Source organism: Ochotona princeps, chromosome 14 (genome assembly GCF_030435755.1).
Source record: "Ochotona princeps isolate mOchPri1 chromosome 14, mOchPri1.hap1, whole genome shotgun sequence".
NCBI lineage: Eukaryota > Metazoa > Chordata > Mammalia > Lagomorpha > Ochotonidae > Ochotona > Ochotona princeps.
In genome coordinates this window covers 26,898,132-26,916,157 of record NC_080845.1, presented here as the reverse complement: position 1 = coordinate 26,916,157, position 18,026 = coordinate 26,898,132, and the positions used below count along the sequence as shown (strand labels likewise).

The 18,026-nt window shown below is 42.9% G+C and overlaps 1 protein-coding gene across 4 annotated transcripts in view; it reads left to right on the top strand.

Moving 5' to 3' along the window:
• The window catches only part of INVS (inversin), a 153,863-nt gene that overhangs the window by 116,204 nt on the left and 19,633 nt on the right, over positions 1-18,026 (top strand). For all 4 annotated transcript variants that reach the window (XM_058672761.1, XM_058672760.1, XM_058672762.1 and 1 more), the window contains 2 exons: positions 791-1,003; positions 17,228-17,502. In XM_058672761.1, coding sequence (XP_058528744.1) covers positions 791-1,003; positions 17,228-17,502 — 488 coding nt within the window. The remainder of the gene's footprint in view (positions 1-790; positions 1,004-17,227; positions 17,503-18,026) is intronic.

Genomic DNA, 18,026 nt, shown 5'->3' with positions numbered 1-18,026 from the left:
GATTGGAAGTGCAGCATCTGGGAATGGAAATAGGACCCATATGGGATACTGGCACTTCAGGTGATGGCTTCACTTACAATGCCACAGTGCTGGACCCATGAGGTATATTTTTATTTCATAAGCATTAGCAAATAGCAATCGTGGGTATGACTCTCACAGATACTCTGTTGCAATACTGTTTTTTTTAATGAGAAACAGAGAGAAATTTCCCATCTTCTAGTTCACTCCCCAAATGCCCAAAAAAGCTGAAGCAGAGCCAGGCAGCAGGAATTCAATCTGAGTTCCCACATGGATTACAGAAGCCCAATTTCTTGAACCACCACCACTGCCTACCAGGGTACACACTGGTAGGCAAATGGGACAGAAACAGAGCCAGGGCTGGAAGCCAGACATTTCAAATCTAGCACACAGGTAACTGCAGAATTTGGGGAGGGCTTTGGGGATAGGGTTGGTTGATTAGTTGGTTGGTTGCTTGGTTGTGGCAGTGTTTTTTAGACGGGCACAGAGATTTAGGACATGGAGAAGAAAAAGGTGATCATATGTTCTCACTAGCCTCCAGTGTGTAAGCTTGTAAGCAGCACTAAGAAATTGATATTGTTAGCAGCTCAAGGTACCTGACTCTTCTGCTATATTCAGCTTTATTTTGTATCCTTCAGAGTATAGAAGGTGCTTTTGCCTGAAGAATATTCCACATCCTAGAGTGAAGATTTCTTCTGATGTGTAGTAATGTTGCTGGTCTAAATGTACGTTGAATTACACTCTAAGACTTAAAAATTTCCTCCTGCTTCAGGTACACGCCGCTTGACTATGCTTTGTTGGGTGAGCGCCATGAAGTTATTCAATTCATGTTGGAACGTGGTGCCCTGTCCATTGCAGCCATACAAGACATTGCTGCCTTCAAAATTCAAGCTGTATATAAAGGGTACAAGGTCAGAAAGGCCTTTAGAGACCGGAAAAATCTCCTCATGAAGCACGAGCAGTTGAGAAAAGATGCTGTAGCCAAGTAAGTGGGAACTGCGGGGGCTGTAGGGATCCCTCGGGGTCGGGGAAGGGACAGCCAGCAGGGGGACAAAGGAGAGAATCACATAGACTTGTGTTCCCCATGCTGTGTCACCTTACCTTTCTGCATACACTATCCTCAGAGCACCGAGTCTACAGCAAGGAGGGTCCTCTTGATCTGTCCCTGGTATTCCAGCTCAGGAACAACTGTCATCCATGGAGTGATTCGGGGGTGGGAATGACACCTGAACTACAAAGAGTTAACTGAGTTCATGCTCTTGTTGTGTTTCCTGAAGAAACTTATGCCAGTATCTAATCAGTTTTCCCTAGATGAATATCCCAAATAGCTAAAACGGTGCTGAACTGCTAAACAAAGTCAGAGGCATCACAATGCTGGATTTCAAGATGTATTACAAAGCAGTTATAATCCAGACAGCCCAATATTGACACACACAAAAATATGTGAACTAATGGGACATATAGAAACTCCAGAAGTCAATACACACATGCATAGCCAACTGATCTTTGAGAAATGTGCCAATACTTTAGATCATTGGAAAATTGTATCTGCATGTCTTGTCAGCACTACCACGTCAATCTCACCTTGTGAAGTCTACAGTTCATCTCTTCAGATCTCCTTATGTTCTCACTAGTATTGTCACCACATGACCTGCTAGTTTCTCTTTTTGAAATGTTCTTTTTTAAAAGACTTTTAACATGTTGTTGTTTACTTAAAAGGCATGCTTACAGAGAGAGAGAGAGAGAGAGAGAGAGAGAATCTTCTGTCTGCTTGTTCACACCCCAAATTCCCAAATAGCTACAATAGCTGGGACTTGCGGAGGAGGAAGGCAGGAACCAGGAGCTTCCTGCAGGTCTCCCATGTGGGTACAGGGGCTGAAGCACTTGGGCCATCCTCTGTTGTTTTCTCAGGTGCGCTAGCAGTGAGCTGGGCTGGAGGTGGAACAGTCAGGACCTGACTCAAGCACAAAAATGGGCTGTTGGCATCTTAGCTTTGGCTTAACGTGCTAAGCCACAATGCTGGTCTCTGAGATGTTCTTTTATATCCTTTTGTTGACATTCTTGTGTCTGAGCACTTCCTGTAAACTATCATCATCTTAGAAACTACCCATGATGCTGCTGAGACTCCTCCACTTGTATCTCCAAGTCTTTTTCTTCAGTACCGCTACCTCCCTCACTCTCACACTCTTGTATCAACTGTTCTGAACTTTCTTCACTTTCTCACCATGGTCTCTGGAAGATGTGAATGTCTTTCTGGCTAGAGTATGAGCTTGAGTATGTCTCTTACAATTACATGGTCATCTTTGACTTTGGTTACTTTTTCATACTTTGTTGATGCTTTTGAGTTGTTGTGTCCTCAAAATGACAAGTAGTAAGGAATTCTATAACTCTTAAAACAGCACATTCCCAATTTAGTTTTGTAAAAAAGTTTTCTTTTTCTGGGTCTGGCTTGGTGGCCTAGCAGCTAAAGTCCTCGCCTTGAATGCATCAGGATCCCATATGGTCGCCAATTCTAATCCTGGCAGCCCTGCTTCCCATCCAGCTCCCTGCTTGTGGCCTGGGAAAGCAGTCGAGGAGAGCCCAAAGCCTTGGGATCCTGTACCCACGTGGGAGACCTAGAGGAAGTTCCTGGTTCCTGACTTCGGATTGGCACAGCACCGGCCGTTGTGGTCCCTTGGGGAGTGAATCATTGGATGGAAGATCTTCCTCTCTGTATATCTCACTTTGCAATAAAAACATAAATAAATCTTTAAAAATTTTTTCTTTTTTTTTAAATTTTTATTTTAAAGTCAGAATTACAGAGAAAAGGAGACAGAGAGAAAGATCTTTCACTGGCCCACTGCTGAAGTGGCTGCAACAGTCAAGCTGAGCTGATCCGAATACAGAACCCTGGAGCCTCCTCTGGGTCTCCCACATGGGTGCAGGGTTCTAAGGCCTTGAGCCATCCTTAATTGCCTTTCCAGGTCACAACAGGGAGCCAGCTGGGAAGTGGAGAAGCCGGGACACAAATCGGCACGCCCGTAAGGCAAGGACTTTAGCCACCAGGCTACCACGCCGGGCCCAAAACTTTGTTCTCTCTTTGTCAAATCAATGATTAAGGATATTATGCTACAGTAGTTTTTTTTTAGTAAGGTCCAATGTATTGCTTTCAAAATTATTTTAAAGGATGTTTCTTTTTCTTTTTTATTTTTAATTGTCATTTAATTTACTATGATATTTTTTAGTTATTATGATTTTATGATACAGTTCTATAGACTCTGGGATTTCCCTTACTACCTCTCCACATTTCCCCTCCCCTCACTAAGTTCACCTATATTATTACAATAGTATAGTTCTTCATAAACAGTCACAAGTCTATCATTGCAGGCATAGACAACGGCAGAGAGTCCAGTGTCCTATTGTCAAGATATAGTTAACACTTTCATTGGGAGTCCATCCTTGATCTAGAAGTACAGATGCATACTGTATTGCATCCTCACATCTGGATATGATAGTCTCCATTACACAGTTACTAAACATCCCCTTAAGTGAAAAGCCACAATACAAAATCAACAACAGAAGAAAAAGAGAGATTCACAACACCATGAAATTAAATAACGTGCTACTGAATGACCAATGTGTTGCTGAAGAAATTAAAAAGAAAATAAAAAACCTTCTTGAAGAAAATGATGCTGCTGTATGATATGAGTCAGTGAAGAATTTAATGATAAAAATGTGTTTAAAGAAATGAAACTGAAAACAAAATCCACGAGATATAGTATCCACTGATCTTTTTTGGTGAGATGTGTCTTCTGTAGGCAACAAATAGATGGGTTTTGTTTTTTTTTAATCCAGTCTACTTATCTATGACATTTGATTAATGAGTTTAATCCATTTACATCCAGGATTAAATGAGTAGATGGTAATTTAATCCTGTCATTTTAGCAATGGTTGTTAATTGATTCAGTCATCTGTTGTTATTTTACTGGGATGTTCTTCACATTTGCCTTTGGTTTTGGTAGGTGCTATTCCTCTTCTCTGTCAAGAGAACATCTTGAAGTATCATTTGTAGGGCAGGTTTGGAAAAGGCATATTGTTTTTGCTTTTCTTTACTGTGGAAGAATTGTATTTCATTTTCAATGAAAAAGGAAAGCTTTGCTGTATATGTTATTCTGGGCCAACAATTTTTTCTTTTAGAATCTGGAATATGTCACTACAGTCTCTTCTGGCCTATAGAGTTTCCTCTGAGAGGAATCTAATTGCCATTCATCAATAGGTCAATTGATTTTTTTCACATGCACATTTAAGGAGCCTTTCCTTATGTTCCACTGAAGAGAGGTTGATTATCCTGTGTCTTGGTGAAGATTGCTTTGGTGTATCCTGTTGGGAGTTCTGTGCCCCTCCTGGATGTTGTTTCCCAGTTCTCTCTCCAGATTAGGGCAATTTTTCTTTGTTATTTCATTGAATACATTTTATACCCAGTTTCTCTTTCTGCACCTTCTGGGACTCCCATAACTCTTATATTTGGTCTTTTAATAGTGTCTTTCAATTCTTGAATACTTTTTTTGGCCTGATCCAGCTCTGCTTCCAGCTTTTTGCTTGTTTCCCCCGGTGACAGGAAGTATTTTCCAATTCAGAGATTCTTTCTTCTGCCTTCTTTATTCCATTATTGAGGCTTTCTGCTGAATTTTTAATTTGTTCTATTGCATTCTTCATTTCCAATAATTTGGTTTGATTTTGTTTCAGCATTGCTATTTTCTGTGGGACATACTCATGAAATTCTTTGAACTCCTGTATATGCTTCTCATTGTTAAGAAGCTTTATATTAAATTTTCTGAATTCTGTATTCACCATTTTCTCAGTGTATTCCTCAGCTAACTCTGAGGTTGGCAAGGGCTTTTGCTCCTTTTCAGGGGAGTCTTCAGTAATATTCATTGTACCTCTGTCTCTTATTTTGCTCTTGGTCATTGTACTTCTGGTTATCAGGTTCTTCTCCTAGGGGCAGTTGTCTGAGCTGTGTCATTCACAAGTCTACAATTTTATTTTATTTATTCTCTTTGTTACATGACTGTTTGCAGTCACTCATGCTACTCCCTGCAGCAAGTGTTTAGACCTGGTTCTTATGTTAGACTTCTACCAAGGTCTCCATTGCTGCAGCTCCTGGATCACCAGGCTCCACCTCCTGTAATACCATGCTGTACATGGTGCACCGTTGTCTGTACACCTTTCTCCCACTTCTGCTTGGAGTAGGTCTAAGAATTAGGGAGACAGAAGGTGTCCTAAATAGCTAGGTTGTTGGTGGTGCTGATCTTGCCAGAGCCTCCTGGCCATTAGGTCTGAGGACCACCCTGACCGATTTTGAATCATAAGATGCCAAAGTTGATATTATTTTCTATGTGAGACCAGTGCCCAATTTGGCTGTAGTGGGGATCTGGGCTGTGAATATCCACCCTGTTATCTCACTACCAGTTTGGGATCTGCTGTTCTGTCTCTACTCCTGGTCAAATAAAACTAACCAGTAGGATGGACAGTTCTTTGTCAAGATTCACCTTCTGAGCTCCAGGTGAACTCCCTTTCCCACCTGGCTGCTGGTGGAGCTCCAACCACCGGTGGAGTTCATATTGCCATTTGCTGAATGCTTCTGGGGTATCTGGTCACTGCAACACCACACTGTTGTCTCAGTTGCTTTCCCATGTCCAACAGTCCCCACTGCCCTCTGCTGTCTCTCTGTCTTCTTCTGTTTTCTGGAATGTGCCTTCTCTGCTTCACCCTGGTGTGTTTAAATGTGTCCTTACCCTATTCTGTCATCTTGACTCTACTATTTTAAAGAAACATGCTACTATAGTTTTAAAGATTTATGATTACTTGCAAATGTACTGTATATGAATGAAATGGTCATTTTCCCAGTCAGTTGTTGTTTATAGTCACTGTCTGCACTATCACTGAACTAGGCTCCTTTTGCTTTTTATTTGTTAAACTTCTTTTTCTTTTAAAGATTTATTTATTTTTATTAGAAAGTCAGATACACAGAGAGGAGGAAAGACAGAGAGGAAGATCTTTCGTCCAGTGATTCACTTGTCAAGCATCCGCAACTGCTGGAGCTATGCTGATCTGAAGCCAGGAGCCTGGAGCCTCTTCTGGGTCTCCCATGTGGGTTGAGGTCCCAAGATTTTGGGCCAACCTTGACTGCCTCTCCAGGCCATAAGCAGGGGGCTGGATGGGAAGCAAGGCTGCTGGCAATAGCCACTAGGCTACCACACTGAGGCTGGTTAAACTTATTTGGTGAAGTCATAAGCCTTCTTATTGTAATGCAAATTTAAAGGTGTTATCTCTAAAAAAAGAAAAAAGAAAAATGATTGATAGAAGAGAGGTAGGTAGGGAAGCCTAAAGAGAATATCCTTATTTTTTTTTTAATTTTATCTATGAGCTGTTTGAATCTTAAAAGTTAAGGTAAAAAGAAGGAAACAAAAAAAAAAAAAACAGTGCATTCCATGGGTGAAAGGTCTGGCAGAAATTCTTTTCTTCCATTTAGTCTTATAGGCAGCTCTTGAAATCAAAGCGAAGTCAAAATCCTTTTCCAGACACCAACTTCCTGATCCTTGTGGATAGGAAGTGCTCGTGATGCTCCTGCCCCTGCACAGGTCTCCGTTTCCCAAAAATGGATCCCATTGTTGCCTGATCCCCACACATTACTGGTTTGGCAAGGCCTAGATTCAGAGTTGATGCCTCTGTCTAACTTCCTCACAGGGCCATCTGATTCATGGGCACTTGATTCAGTGGTTCTACTGCATTTCATTCTGTGTCCCAGAGCTTCAATTCCCCATCAGTAAAGTGAAGATAAGGTTTCCTAATTCACAGTCACTCTTAGAGCTCCATAACTACCCTGGGACTGTATGCAGAATGTCATGTGATGGGCACATACACACATTTTGGAGGATAGGACCCAAAAACTTATCACATTCTCAAAGGAGGTCCATGATTCACAACATGATGAAAGCTACTGAACTAAATGATTCCTAAGATGGCCAGTGATGTGATGTATCAGGTTAAACCACTGCCTGTGACACCAGCTTCCCTTTTGTGCACCAACTCCAACCCTGGCTGCTCCACATCTGACCTAGTTCCCTGCTAACGCACTTGGAAAAGCAGTGGAAGATGGCCCAAATACAGGCCCGAGGCAGCCACCGACCTTTTCGGCCACATAGAGCAGGTCAGTGTTGGTGTCGTAGAATAGAAACAACACTCCCAGCAAGCCATCCAGCTCCTCCTGTGTAAGAGACACAGAGACATCGTCCTGCAAGTGTATCGAAGAACTCTGTCTCAGTTACTTCTTTCTGTAACCCTGCCTTTCAAATACGTTTTTTAAATCTTTTCTTTTTTTAAAAATGATCTCTAAAGTCCCTCCTATCTCTCACATTCTGTAAGTCAGGGATCCTAAAACATGCAGCATTTTCTTCTTCTTTTGAAAGAAAACTAAACAAGCTAATATGAGTAGCCTTTGGTCAGTGACAGTGCAGACAGAGGCAAGCAGACTCCTGGATACCTCACACCACCATGACAATGTCAGAGCTGAACCTTTCCTGCCTCCCAAGGTAATCCACTTCCTCTCACTGGCTACGTTCCAGCAGCTGTGTTATCATCTGTCCAGGATATGATATCAGGAATTTTTAAATTACGGGAATATCTGGTCTCAAGGATCCCTTCCGAGTCACAGGTTTGGAGAGCGCTCGCTTGCATGTCGTTGCTGTCCTCTTCCTGCTGCCTGGAATAACCTCTCATGTCCCTCCTCTCTCGCTGTGACAGTCTTCATATGTAGACTTTTTCTCTCCCTGTTTAATTAGTGTCTTCCTCCCACATCCACCCATAACTGTGTGTGGAGACCTCTATTTTTGCACTCATCACTTCCAGAACTCCCTGTCTGTGGGAGTGTGTGGGACTTACTCCATGACTATCAGTCCCTTGAGAGCAGGAAATGTGTATTCTGTAAGGGTCCTTGAAAACCTGCAATGAAAAGTATGAGGTGCAAAATCAGAATATGTGGAAAATACACACTATGAAAAAAACTGTGGTTTTCAAATGCTTTTTCTGCAAAATAAACTGATACTTTGAACTTGCTCGTGTACTTTGCTCTCCAATGCCAAGGGTTTATTATGTAGTAAGTGTTCAATAAGTACATGTTTAATAACTGCCCCCACTATGGATCTAAGAGTTTCCATAAGTCGGCTTTTGTTTCTCCGTCAGTCAAATGGAAGGTAGTGCCAGGAACTCTGTTAGGTCTCTTCAGTCCTAACACCATCAATCTCTGGAAATGTACACTAACTGGCTTGCCTCACTCAGGGCAGTGAAAATAGATCTCTTTTGTTCTCCATGCACTCTGGCAGTTACATATGTGTGCATTTGGTTTTCCAAATTCCTGCACATTGATCATGGGAAAATTATCTTTTGATAGGAATGTAACTTTTAAAAGAAATACAAAAGCAAAGGAGTCCCAACAGCATTTATTGAACAGACCTTCCCATTTGCCTGGATTGTCGTTTGTCTTTTTGTCAAAGATTATTTGGCTGTATCTGTGTGGGTTTCCTTCTGGCGTTTCTATTCTGCTCCATTGATCTTCCTCTCTATCTTTGTGCCAGTACCACGCTGTTTTGATAACCACTGCCCTATAGTATGTCCAGAGGTCCGGAACTGTGATTCCCCCTGCTAACTTCCTGTTCTTCAGGATAGTTCTAGCTATCCGTGGTTTTTTGTGCTTCCAGATGAACCTTTGGATCATTGTTTCCAGTTCCATGAAGAATGTTTTGGGCAATTTGATTGGGATTGCGTTGAATGTATATATTGCTTTTGGCAGTATAGACATTTTAATGATATTGATTTTACCTATCCAGGAGCATGGGATGTTACTCCATCTTTTGAGGTCTTGTTCAATTTCTTTTTTAAGTAGTTTGTAGTTTTCTTCAAATAAGTCTTCTACATTTTTGGTTAGATTTATTCCCAGATATTTCATACTTTTCTCTGTTATTTTGAATGGTATCTTGCTGGTTAAGTCTTTTTCCATCTTGGGGCTGTTCGCATACACTATGGCTGTTGCTAAGGGAAATGAGCCAATCCCAAAAGGCTAAATACCACATGTTTGCCTTGATTTAAGATGATATGATGTTATGTATAACATGTTATGTTTTGAATGTTATATGTTGTGTATAAACTAAAATTGAAGTATAGGTGAGGTGGTCACAGAAGGTGGCTGGGAACTCGCATTTACTTTTAACATATTGGTTACTCATTACTATGTCAATTAATTCCATAATGATGTAAATTTTTGCTGATGGTATGTTGGAGCTTTCAGTTGACTGGGATGATACTCTGCTGGCTCTGTCTTCAGACCAGAGAGGGTATACCTAAGAAGCCGTTGAACTTGACGGGACAATAAGATACTGGACTCTATGTTTGGTATACGCTTGCAATGGGGAAATCTCAACTGAACTTGAGCTGTGGTTATGCAACAAGGTGGAGGAATCCACCATGGTGGGAGGGTTTGGGGAGGAGTGGGGAGAACCCAAGTATCTATGTAACTGTGTCACATAATACAATGTAATTATTGAAGTTAAATAATAAATAATTAAAAAAAAAAAAAAAGCAAAGGAGTCCACTACCGCATGTGCTTGAGCATGGGACCATGTTTCTCTAGCCTGTTGGTACACCTAAGTTATTGACAACCTCATGTCCACCAGATTAAGAGAATACTAACAATAACAGATATTCAGTTTCAAGTGAGTTAGACAAAGTGACATTTTAAAATCTGCCTCTAACATTCGTTACATGTGTATTTACTAAAAAGAACTTTTATATACTACTTCTCCATCTTAAAAATTTTTACATGCCTATAGAACATCTGAAACATAAGATGAGCTTAGATTTTCCCCCATTTGTACAAACAAGGTAACCAAGATTTGAGACAAGTGCAATGGCTCAATTGGCTAAGTCGCCACCTGTAAGTACCGGCATCCCATGTGAGCACTGGTTCGAGTACTGGCTACTATACGTCCCATCCAGTTCCCTGCTTGTGGCCTGGGAAGGTAGCAAAGGATGGGCCAAAGCCTTAGGACCCTGCATCTGTGTGGGAGAACCAGAAGAAGCTCCTGGCTTCTGGCTTCAGATCAACTCAGCTCCAGCCGTTGAAACCATTTGGGGAGTGAACCAAAATGGAAGATCTTTCTGTCTCTCCTCTTTGTGAATCTGCTTTTCCAGTGAAAAACAAAACAAAACAAAACAAAAAACAAAAGAAAAAAACAAGACTCAAAGAAAGTTAGCAACTTAGCTGGTAAGTGGCCCAGCCAGGTATACACTTAAGTCTTCCAATTTCCAGTCATTGCTTTTTCCAACAAAGTCAACACCTTATTCCTTGCCAAGAACTCAAACCCACAGAAAAGTTCATACCTCACTTTTTCTGTGGAACTTGATTTACATTTGTTATGTAAGGAGAAACATAATTACTATTGAAGTAACTTTTTTAGTAATTAGCTCACTGTATGATTTAGTTAACATTTTTCCTAACCACAAGTAAATAGCCTGTTTCTCACTTGGAAAAGATGAAAAAGCCTAGACAAGTAGTTCTTGATTAATTTGTATCCATAAATCAAAAACATTTCTGTAAAACACTGAGGGGCTATTGAATAGATTTTTTTAAACTTTACAATCCAGAGTATCAGAATACATTTAATGTACATATATTAAATTATTTTTATGGCTCCCTTATGTTCTTCAGTTATCTCTTGTTGCATTAGCAGGTACCCTAAAACTAAATGGCCTAAGTGGCTTAAAACAAGAATAAATGTGTATTCGCTCACACAGCTTCTGACAGTCAGGAATTTGGGAGCAATTTCTCTGTGTAGTGCTGGCTCGGGGTCTCAGATAAGATCAAAGACATGATGTTGGCTGGAGCTGCTGTTGTCTAGGCTTTCCTGGAACTAGAAGATCTTTCCAAGGTAGCTCACCCATGTGGCTTTTGGCAGGAAGCCTCAGTTTCTCCCTCAGATAGAGTGATCAAAGAGATAAGAACCATCATGCCTTTCAGATCTTCCCTCAGAAGTCACACTGTACTTTTTACAACCTCCTATGGGTCACACAAGTCACGCCTATTTACTCTAGGAAGAGACTTTACAAAGGTGTGAGTACCAGGAGATAAACATCAAAGCCCATTGGGAGGCTGGCAGTCATAGCCAACCTGTGACTGCTTCCTCCTCACCCCCAAGTGACATATGGTGAGGGAAGTAATGTATGACCTGCAACAAAGATCAGGACTCAGAATCTGAAATGAACTATGGAACTTACAGGCCCAGAGAGTGCCAGCTGGCGTCAGAACACAATTTTTTAATAAAGATGTATTTATTTTTGTTGGAAAGGCAGATTTACAGAGAGAAGGAGACACAGAGGAAGATCTTCCTATACTAGTTTGCTCCAGAGATGAACTGATCTGAAGCCAGGAGCCAGGGGCTTCTTCCAGTATTCCCACGCAGGTACAGGATCCCGAGGCCATACTCTTCTGCTTCCCCAGTCCACAGGAAGGGAGCTGGAAGGGATGTAGAGCAGCTAGGACATGAACCAGCACCCATTTGGGATCCCAGCTCATACAAGGCGAAGCCTTTAGCCACTAGGCTACCGCACCAGGCCCCTGACCCTATCTTCTTCATCTCTTTTTCGAATTTTTCATACCAACTGAATAACTTTGGTTCCTTTTTCTGGTGTTTGTTTCCTAAACTTTACAAGTAAAATAAGCCAGTTTTACAACATAGCTCCTTGAAGATTAAATATCTTTCACATTCTATATTAAACTAGAGAAAAAATGTTTTTTATGTCAGGACATTCATTGCATTAAGGACTAAATGTTACATTGGAAACTATCATACAGTGCTACTAGTAACTACCTAATGGAATGTGTTCAATATCTGTATATGGCTCCATTCAGTTTTTAACTTTTTACGTATTTATTTTGACTCATTTGAAAGGCAGAGGGGCAGAGATCTTCCTTCTCCTGTTTTACTCCCAAAATGCTTGCAACAGCCTTCTCCTACCCAAGACAAATCCAGGAGCCCAGAACTCAATTCTGGGCTCCCTTACAGTTGGGAGGAACGAAAATCCTTGAGCTGTCAACTGCCACCTCTCAGGGCTGCTTTAACAGGAAGCTGAATTGGAAACAGAATCAGGGCTTGATCCCAGGCGCTATGGTATGCGGTACGGCTGTCGCACGCACTACCAAGTATACACACATACCCCATCCACCTTCATTTTTTAAATGATAGAAGAAGGTTAACTAAAAATAAAATATTGATTTGAAAGTCAAATTCTAATGAGAAAGAGATCTTTCAACTACTGGTTAGTACCCAGATTGCTGCAGTGGCCAGAGCTGGGCCAGGGCAAAGCCAAGAACTTTATCCAGGATGCCCGCATCCACTGGGTGTCAGGAGCCCAAACACCTAGACCATTTCCACTGCCTTTCCCGGGCCTTTAGCAGGGTTCTGGATAAGAAGTACAACAGTCAAGACATGAACCAGCACCCAAATGTGATACCAAAGTTGTAGGCCACAGCTGAACCCACTATGCCAATATATGGCCCCTAAATAAAATTCTGAAAAACTAATTCTGTCAATGGGATGATTTTTACAGGAAAAAGTATAGCAGCTGAGTTCCATGTTGACTCTGTAATTCACCAAGTAGGCTTGGCTAAGTCACTTATTTCTCTGCCTCAGTGCCTCCTTACCTATCGATGTGACCAACCCTCTGTAAACTGAGCTTTCTTCAAACTCAGACTTGAACAATGGTCCTGGACTTTTTCCCTCAGGAGAAACATGCATGTGGGATCATGTTCAACTTTCTTTTAAGAAAAAAAAAAAGATCTACTATTTGTTTGAAAGACAGAGTACAGAAAGGGGAGAGAGAGAGAGAGAGAGAGATCTTTCATCTGCTGATTTCCCAAATGCCGACAATGGCAGGGGCTGGGCCAGGCTGAGCATCACAGGGGATGCCAGCACCACAGACCTCCTGTGGCACAATGCCAGTCCCATGTTCAGCTTTCAGGAACAGTGTTGTGTGTGTGTGTGTGTGTGTGTGTGTGTGTAGGTTTGTTTTTGCTATTATTACTCCTTTTGTTTTAAAGTAGTTTAGATAAAATGGAGCAGGTTAACGTCTACTACCCAGTTCTAATCTTTCCCTTCTCCCCACCCCAACAGTCTTCGTTAATATCACATTAAAAAACATCTCTGGAGACTGTCATGATTTGAACCTGGAAGATTTTTCTTTATTCAAATTGCATTATTTAAAAAAAAGCCACTAATTCTATTCAAAAACTTCAGGTCTACTTAAACCTTCTAAAGTTTGCATTCTTCTTCCTAATGCCACTTAGTGAAAAATGGCACTTTCTTGCCTGAATGCCGCCTCCTTCACAGAAGGCTCTGGAAGGCAGAACTGCTCCCTTGCTTTCTGAACATCCCAAGCCTGTACAAGTCTGGATCCCCTGCGTGTTTTTCTTTGTTGGATGCCCAGCAAAGTCTGAGGGAATAAGGTTTGCCCAGTGACTTATCACTGGGTGCCTTCTGGACTGGAAAAGGAAAGTGAAGAAATTAATGACTGCTCGACAACAAAGCTCAGGGTCTGGCCTCAGAGCCCTTCTTAATGTCACTGAGACCCATGCAGATGCCAACCTAGACAACCACATCCATGTCCGTCTCTTAAGGAAGCTGTGTTCCTCAGTACCCATCAGAAGAGCCGTGCTGCCGCTCCCTGTCAGGAGCAGGGCTATGAGACCCATTAGCAGCGCAGAGGCCTCCACCTCCCTCACAAAAGCAGCCCTCCCTCAGTTAGGTCACGCTGCGGTGGCCCCTGCCCGCATCCATGAGTCCTGGGTGTGACGGTGACAGGCTGTCTGCTAGCCTGGCAGTGGCTGTGCAGCACGCTCAAGTGTCAGCGGTTGGCAGAGATGGAACAAAGCCAGGATCAGATGAAAACCTCAGAGCCCAGGCAGGAGTCAGCACGACCCACCTGGCTACATCCTCTAGAAGGGCTCAGTGGAAAACTGTGGGATAAGTAAGCCTGCACCCCAGCTCAGGGGCTTCTCCCCAAGGGAGAAGGACCTTCAGGAGAGGAATTTAACAAGTTGACAGGACTTTAAATCAAAGCCAGATATCTCCCAGCTGAGTCCTTCCTGTCCCTTGAGATCTAAATAAGCTTTGCCTGGTGGATGTCTGAATTCTGCAGCTTCTTAGGGACTCCACTTTGGCTTTTGCTCCCAGGCCCAGGACTTCAGCCATGCAGCCTGTCAGATTGCTCATTAAAAGGCATACATGAGCGTGGTAGCCCTTAGGAAGGTTGGTGTCATGGAGGAGCCTCACATTTCATTTCGCACATTTCATTTCCCATAATGATGATAGGTGACAATTCATATTCAACCCTCCTGTTTTCTTAAGCCTTACTACTCAAGAGGTGGGCAGTAACCTCTGTAGCACCTGGGTGCTTGTTAAAAGGCAGACTCTTGAGTCCCACCCCAGACTTGCTAAATTAGAACCCATATTTAATAGCTGACTAGATGGTTCTGCCCACTGGAGTGAGGAGCAGAGATCCCACGGTGTTTTCTGTCACCTTGCCCTGGGAGGGTTCTCTGCCCCAGCCCTTACTCTGTGCAGTCTCTTCTTGCCACTATCTCTTTCCTCCCTGTCAGGAGCTGCCAACAAATTAGTCTCGTGTGGAGCAGCCCTTTTGCACCGAGCAGCCAGAGCTGGTCACCACCTGGGCCCTGAAGGTCTCCCCTTCTCCCAGCACTCAGTCTAGCCCCTCACACTTATTGATGTGTTTGTCTAACAGAGTTCCCCCAAGAGGGATCTGACACCAGCTATTAGGATAAAACAGCTCTCCGTCTCATTACGAACGAAACCCCAACAGCTGATATTCCAGACACCCCCCATGCACACTGTAAATCAGGTTGAGATGAGTCGTAGACATGGGCAACCACATCAGAATGTGCCTCTCCTGGGGGGTTGGTAGTTAGCAGAAGTAGGACCAGAAATCTTCTTGTACTTTCCAGCACAGAGCTCTCTCCACCATACTCCTAATCATCCTACTGTAAATTGAGCCTCAGGCAGACAGCTTCCAAATTCTCTTTCTGAGCAGTAGCTATGAACTGTCTTCCTGTACAACAAACATTATTCAAATGTCAGAAGTAGGACAACCCCAGCTGTCTTTTTTTCCCAATTTTTTCTTTTATATTTAATGTTGTTTACATAGTTGAAAGGGACGCACACCCATGTTGGCCTCTGATTAGGGAGGGAAGAATCGAGGTGCAGAGGAAGGTGGTTGGGACAAATATTTCAGTTGTTTTCTTGGTTTGACGAGGGTGGAGAGACTCCCCACTCAGGCTACATCCGTACCCGGGGATGGGGGATGGTCGTTTGATAACACCTTAGAGCCCCCAATTTAGGGGAGAATGTTCCGAAGGTGTTACATGAGTGGTTTTAATAGTTCTGAAAAGTTGTCAGCTTTGTTGTACCAGGGTACATAAAATCTCTTCAAGGTCTATTGCCTGACCAGGTCCACCTCAGCGTGTATCCATGCAAAGCTTGGCCTGGAGAGTTGTCCAGACTGTTCTGCTTCCCATCCTCTGACAAGGCACTAGACATCTACTGGCCTAGATGAGCTGGATGTCATGTCCTCCACGTGCACCTGGGCACATTGTCCACTGCACAGGTATCGGCAACCAAGGAGGCCCAGTCCCAATACATGCACTCCAAGTTCGGGCCACATATCTTGTGATTTTCTCTATCGCTAGGATTTCAATCCAGTGATCTAATTAGGGAGTCTCCCAAGAAACTTCACCTGGAGTGATCCAGACTTGACTTGTGTGTGGCAGCCAGTGCAGGATCAGATTTGGTCTGTCACCCTCACCAGCCAACGCACATGCTGGTGGAAGCAGCTTCCTGGTCAGTTCCTCTCCCAGGCCCATCTCTCACACAAATTGACAGGTGCTGTGGCCTAGCCCAGCCCAGCGCACCACAGGCCTGATGTTCTTGCACACCAGCAGATACCACAGCCTAGTTGGGCGTGACCCCTAGCAACAAGGCAGCCTAGGCAATTGCCTACAGCTGGGAACAGCTTGCTTATATTACCTGCCTTGGGCTAGTCTCTTCACTCACAGCCAAACCCTGGTTCCCACCTCCCTGCCTGTAAACTACATGTCATGGAGGAGCTGGAGCTTTCTTGACTCCTCTAGATGCAGTCACTACTTGCCCTCTGCAAGTGCACTGGGCTCGCATTTCCTTTATCATATGTTAGCTCTTCGTTTCCTGGGTGTTCTCTCGCGGTTAGAAAATCCTATGGTGAACCGGAACTCTGTGCTCCTCATTTCTATATCTCTGGTATATAACAGAGGAGAGACAGAAATGTCACATTTTCCCCCTTTTATATTTACCTAGAAAATCCCTGTGAATTACTAGCATCCTGTCCTTACCTTGGCTGCTTCATCCTTAGGCTCCTCATCCCTTCCTGGCTAATTCAGTCCCACCTGCCTCACTCACACACTCATATTGAGACCTGGCCTCTCCTGTCCAGCCCATTTCTGTTCAGTTGCCTCTCAAGGATCCCAGCTTAGAAACTAGCTCCTGGTTATGACGTTCTAAAAATCAGGCTACCTTCTGGGCTACATTTGCACAGGAAGTAGTAGCTTTGAAAAACTGGCAGGAGCTCTCAATGGCAGCCTTGTAACCCAACCCACAGGTGTGTTTTCATCAGCTGGATGGTGCTTGGCAAGTAATTTCTTCAATTAGTCATGAAAATTTGTCAGTGGTTCTTTTTAACAAGAAGTAGAGCACATTCAACGGCATCGTTATAACTGTCATCCTCTGTGGCATTCTAGAAAAGAAAAAGGAGGAGCATTAACCAAGAGCGGAGAGCCCACATACTCCTGGGAATGTGTTGGGTCACACAAACAAAAGTTACCTGTCATGTGTATCTCAATTACTGCAAAAATCGATCTATGATTCTTGTCAGCTCCATCGTCTTTGGAACTAAAAAACCTGGTGAAAACGAGATGATTCTTATTTGTATCTGGTGAAAAAGCCTGCTTTTGGTGTGAATTTCTAAACCCCTTCTGTGACATCGTAGCTCCTTTTAAAATCTAAATCTCACTCAGGACACTTAATCAGGTGATACTCTTTAATTTTTTTTCCTTCTTCTTGGGCTTTGCTTTCAGAAAGCGGGAAGAAGAAAACAAGCGAAAAGAGGCTGAAAAACAAAAAGGAAGGCTGAGCCCGGACTCCAGCAGACCTCAAGCCCCTCCTAGCCTGCCCCAGGATGAGCTCAGCCGGCAGAGCCTGACCCCCAGCGAACAGCTTCCTGTTGGCAACATGGTCCAGGTTCCTGAGCCAGGAGCCTGCAGAGGGTCTGCAAGAGGGTCTCTGGGCAGAGGCCCTCAGAAGGAGCCATGTGTTTCAGAATGGCAAGGGACAGACTCCAGAGAGTCAAACGGTAGGTGTATTGCCTTTGTTATCTGATGCCAATGCCTGGACTCTGGACTCTTCTGATTTCTGTATTTAGGCCATTTATATTTAATTACTCTGTAGACACTAAATCTGTACGTATGTAGGGACTTAAAACCTCCATTTTATGATTTGTTCTGTACTTGTTTGCTCTGATTCCCAGTGCTCTGTTTCTTTTTCTTCCCTGTGGGTTACTTGAACATTTGTTAGGATTCCACCTTGATTTATAGTGGGCTTTGAGTGTCTGTTTTTGTAGTGATTGTTCTAAAGATGACTTATGACAGTGGCTTACTAATATCAACATTTATCACTTGGAGTGATATGTGAAAGCTTCACTTCCTTTGGTGTCTTTATTGCTCCTACTTTTGAATCACTGCCTGAGTGAGAGAGATACTTGTAAGTTTTGTTTCAATCTTCAAATATAATTGATAAAACTCATGAAAAGGATAGTCTATTGCTGCTCCTCTGTTGTTTCTTCTTTCCTGATGTTCCAGGATTCTTTTTTTTTTTATC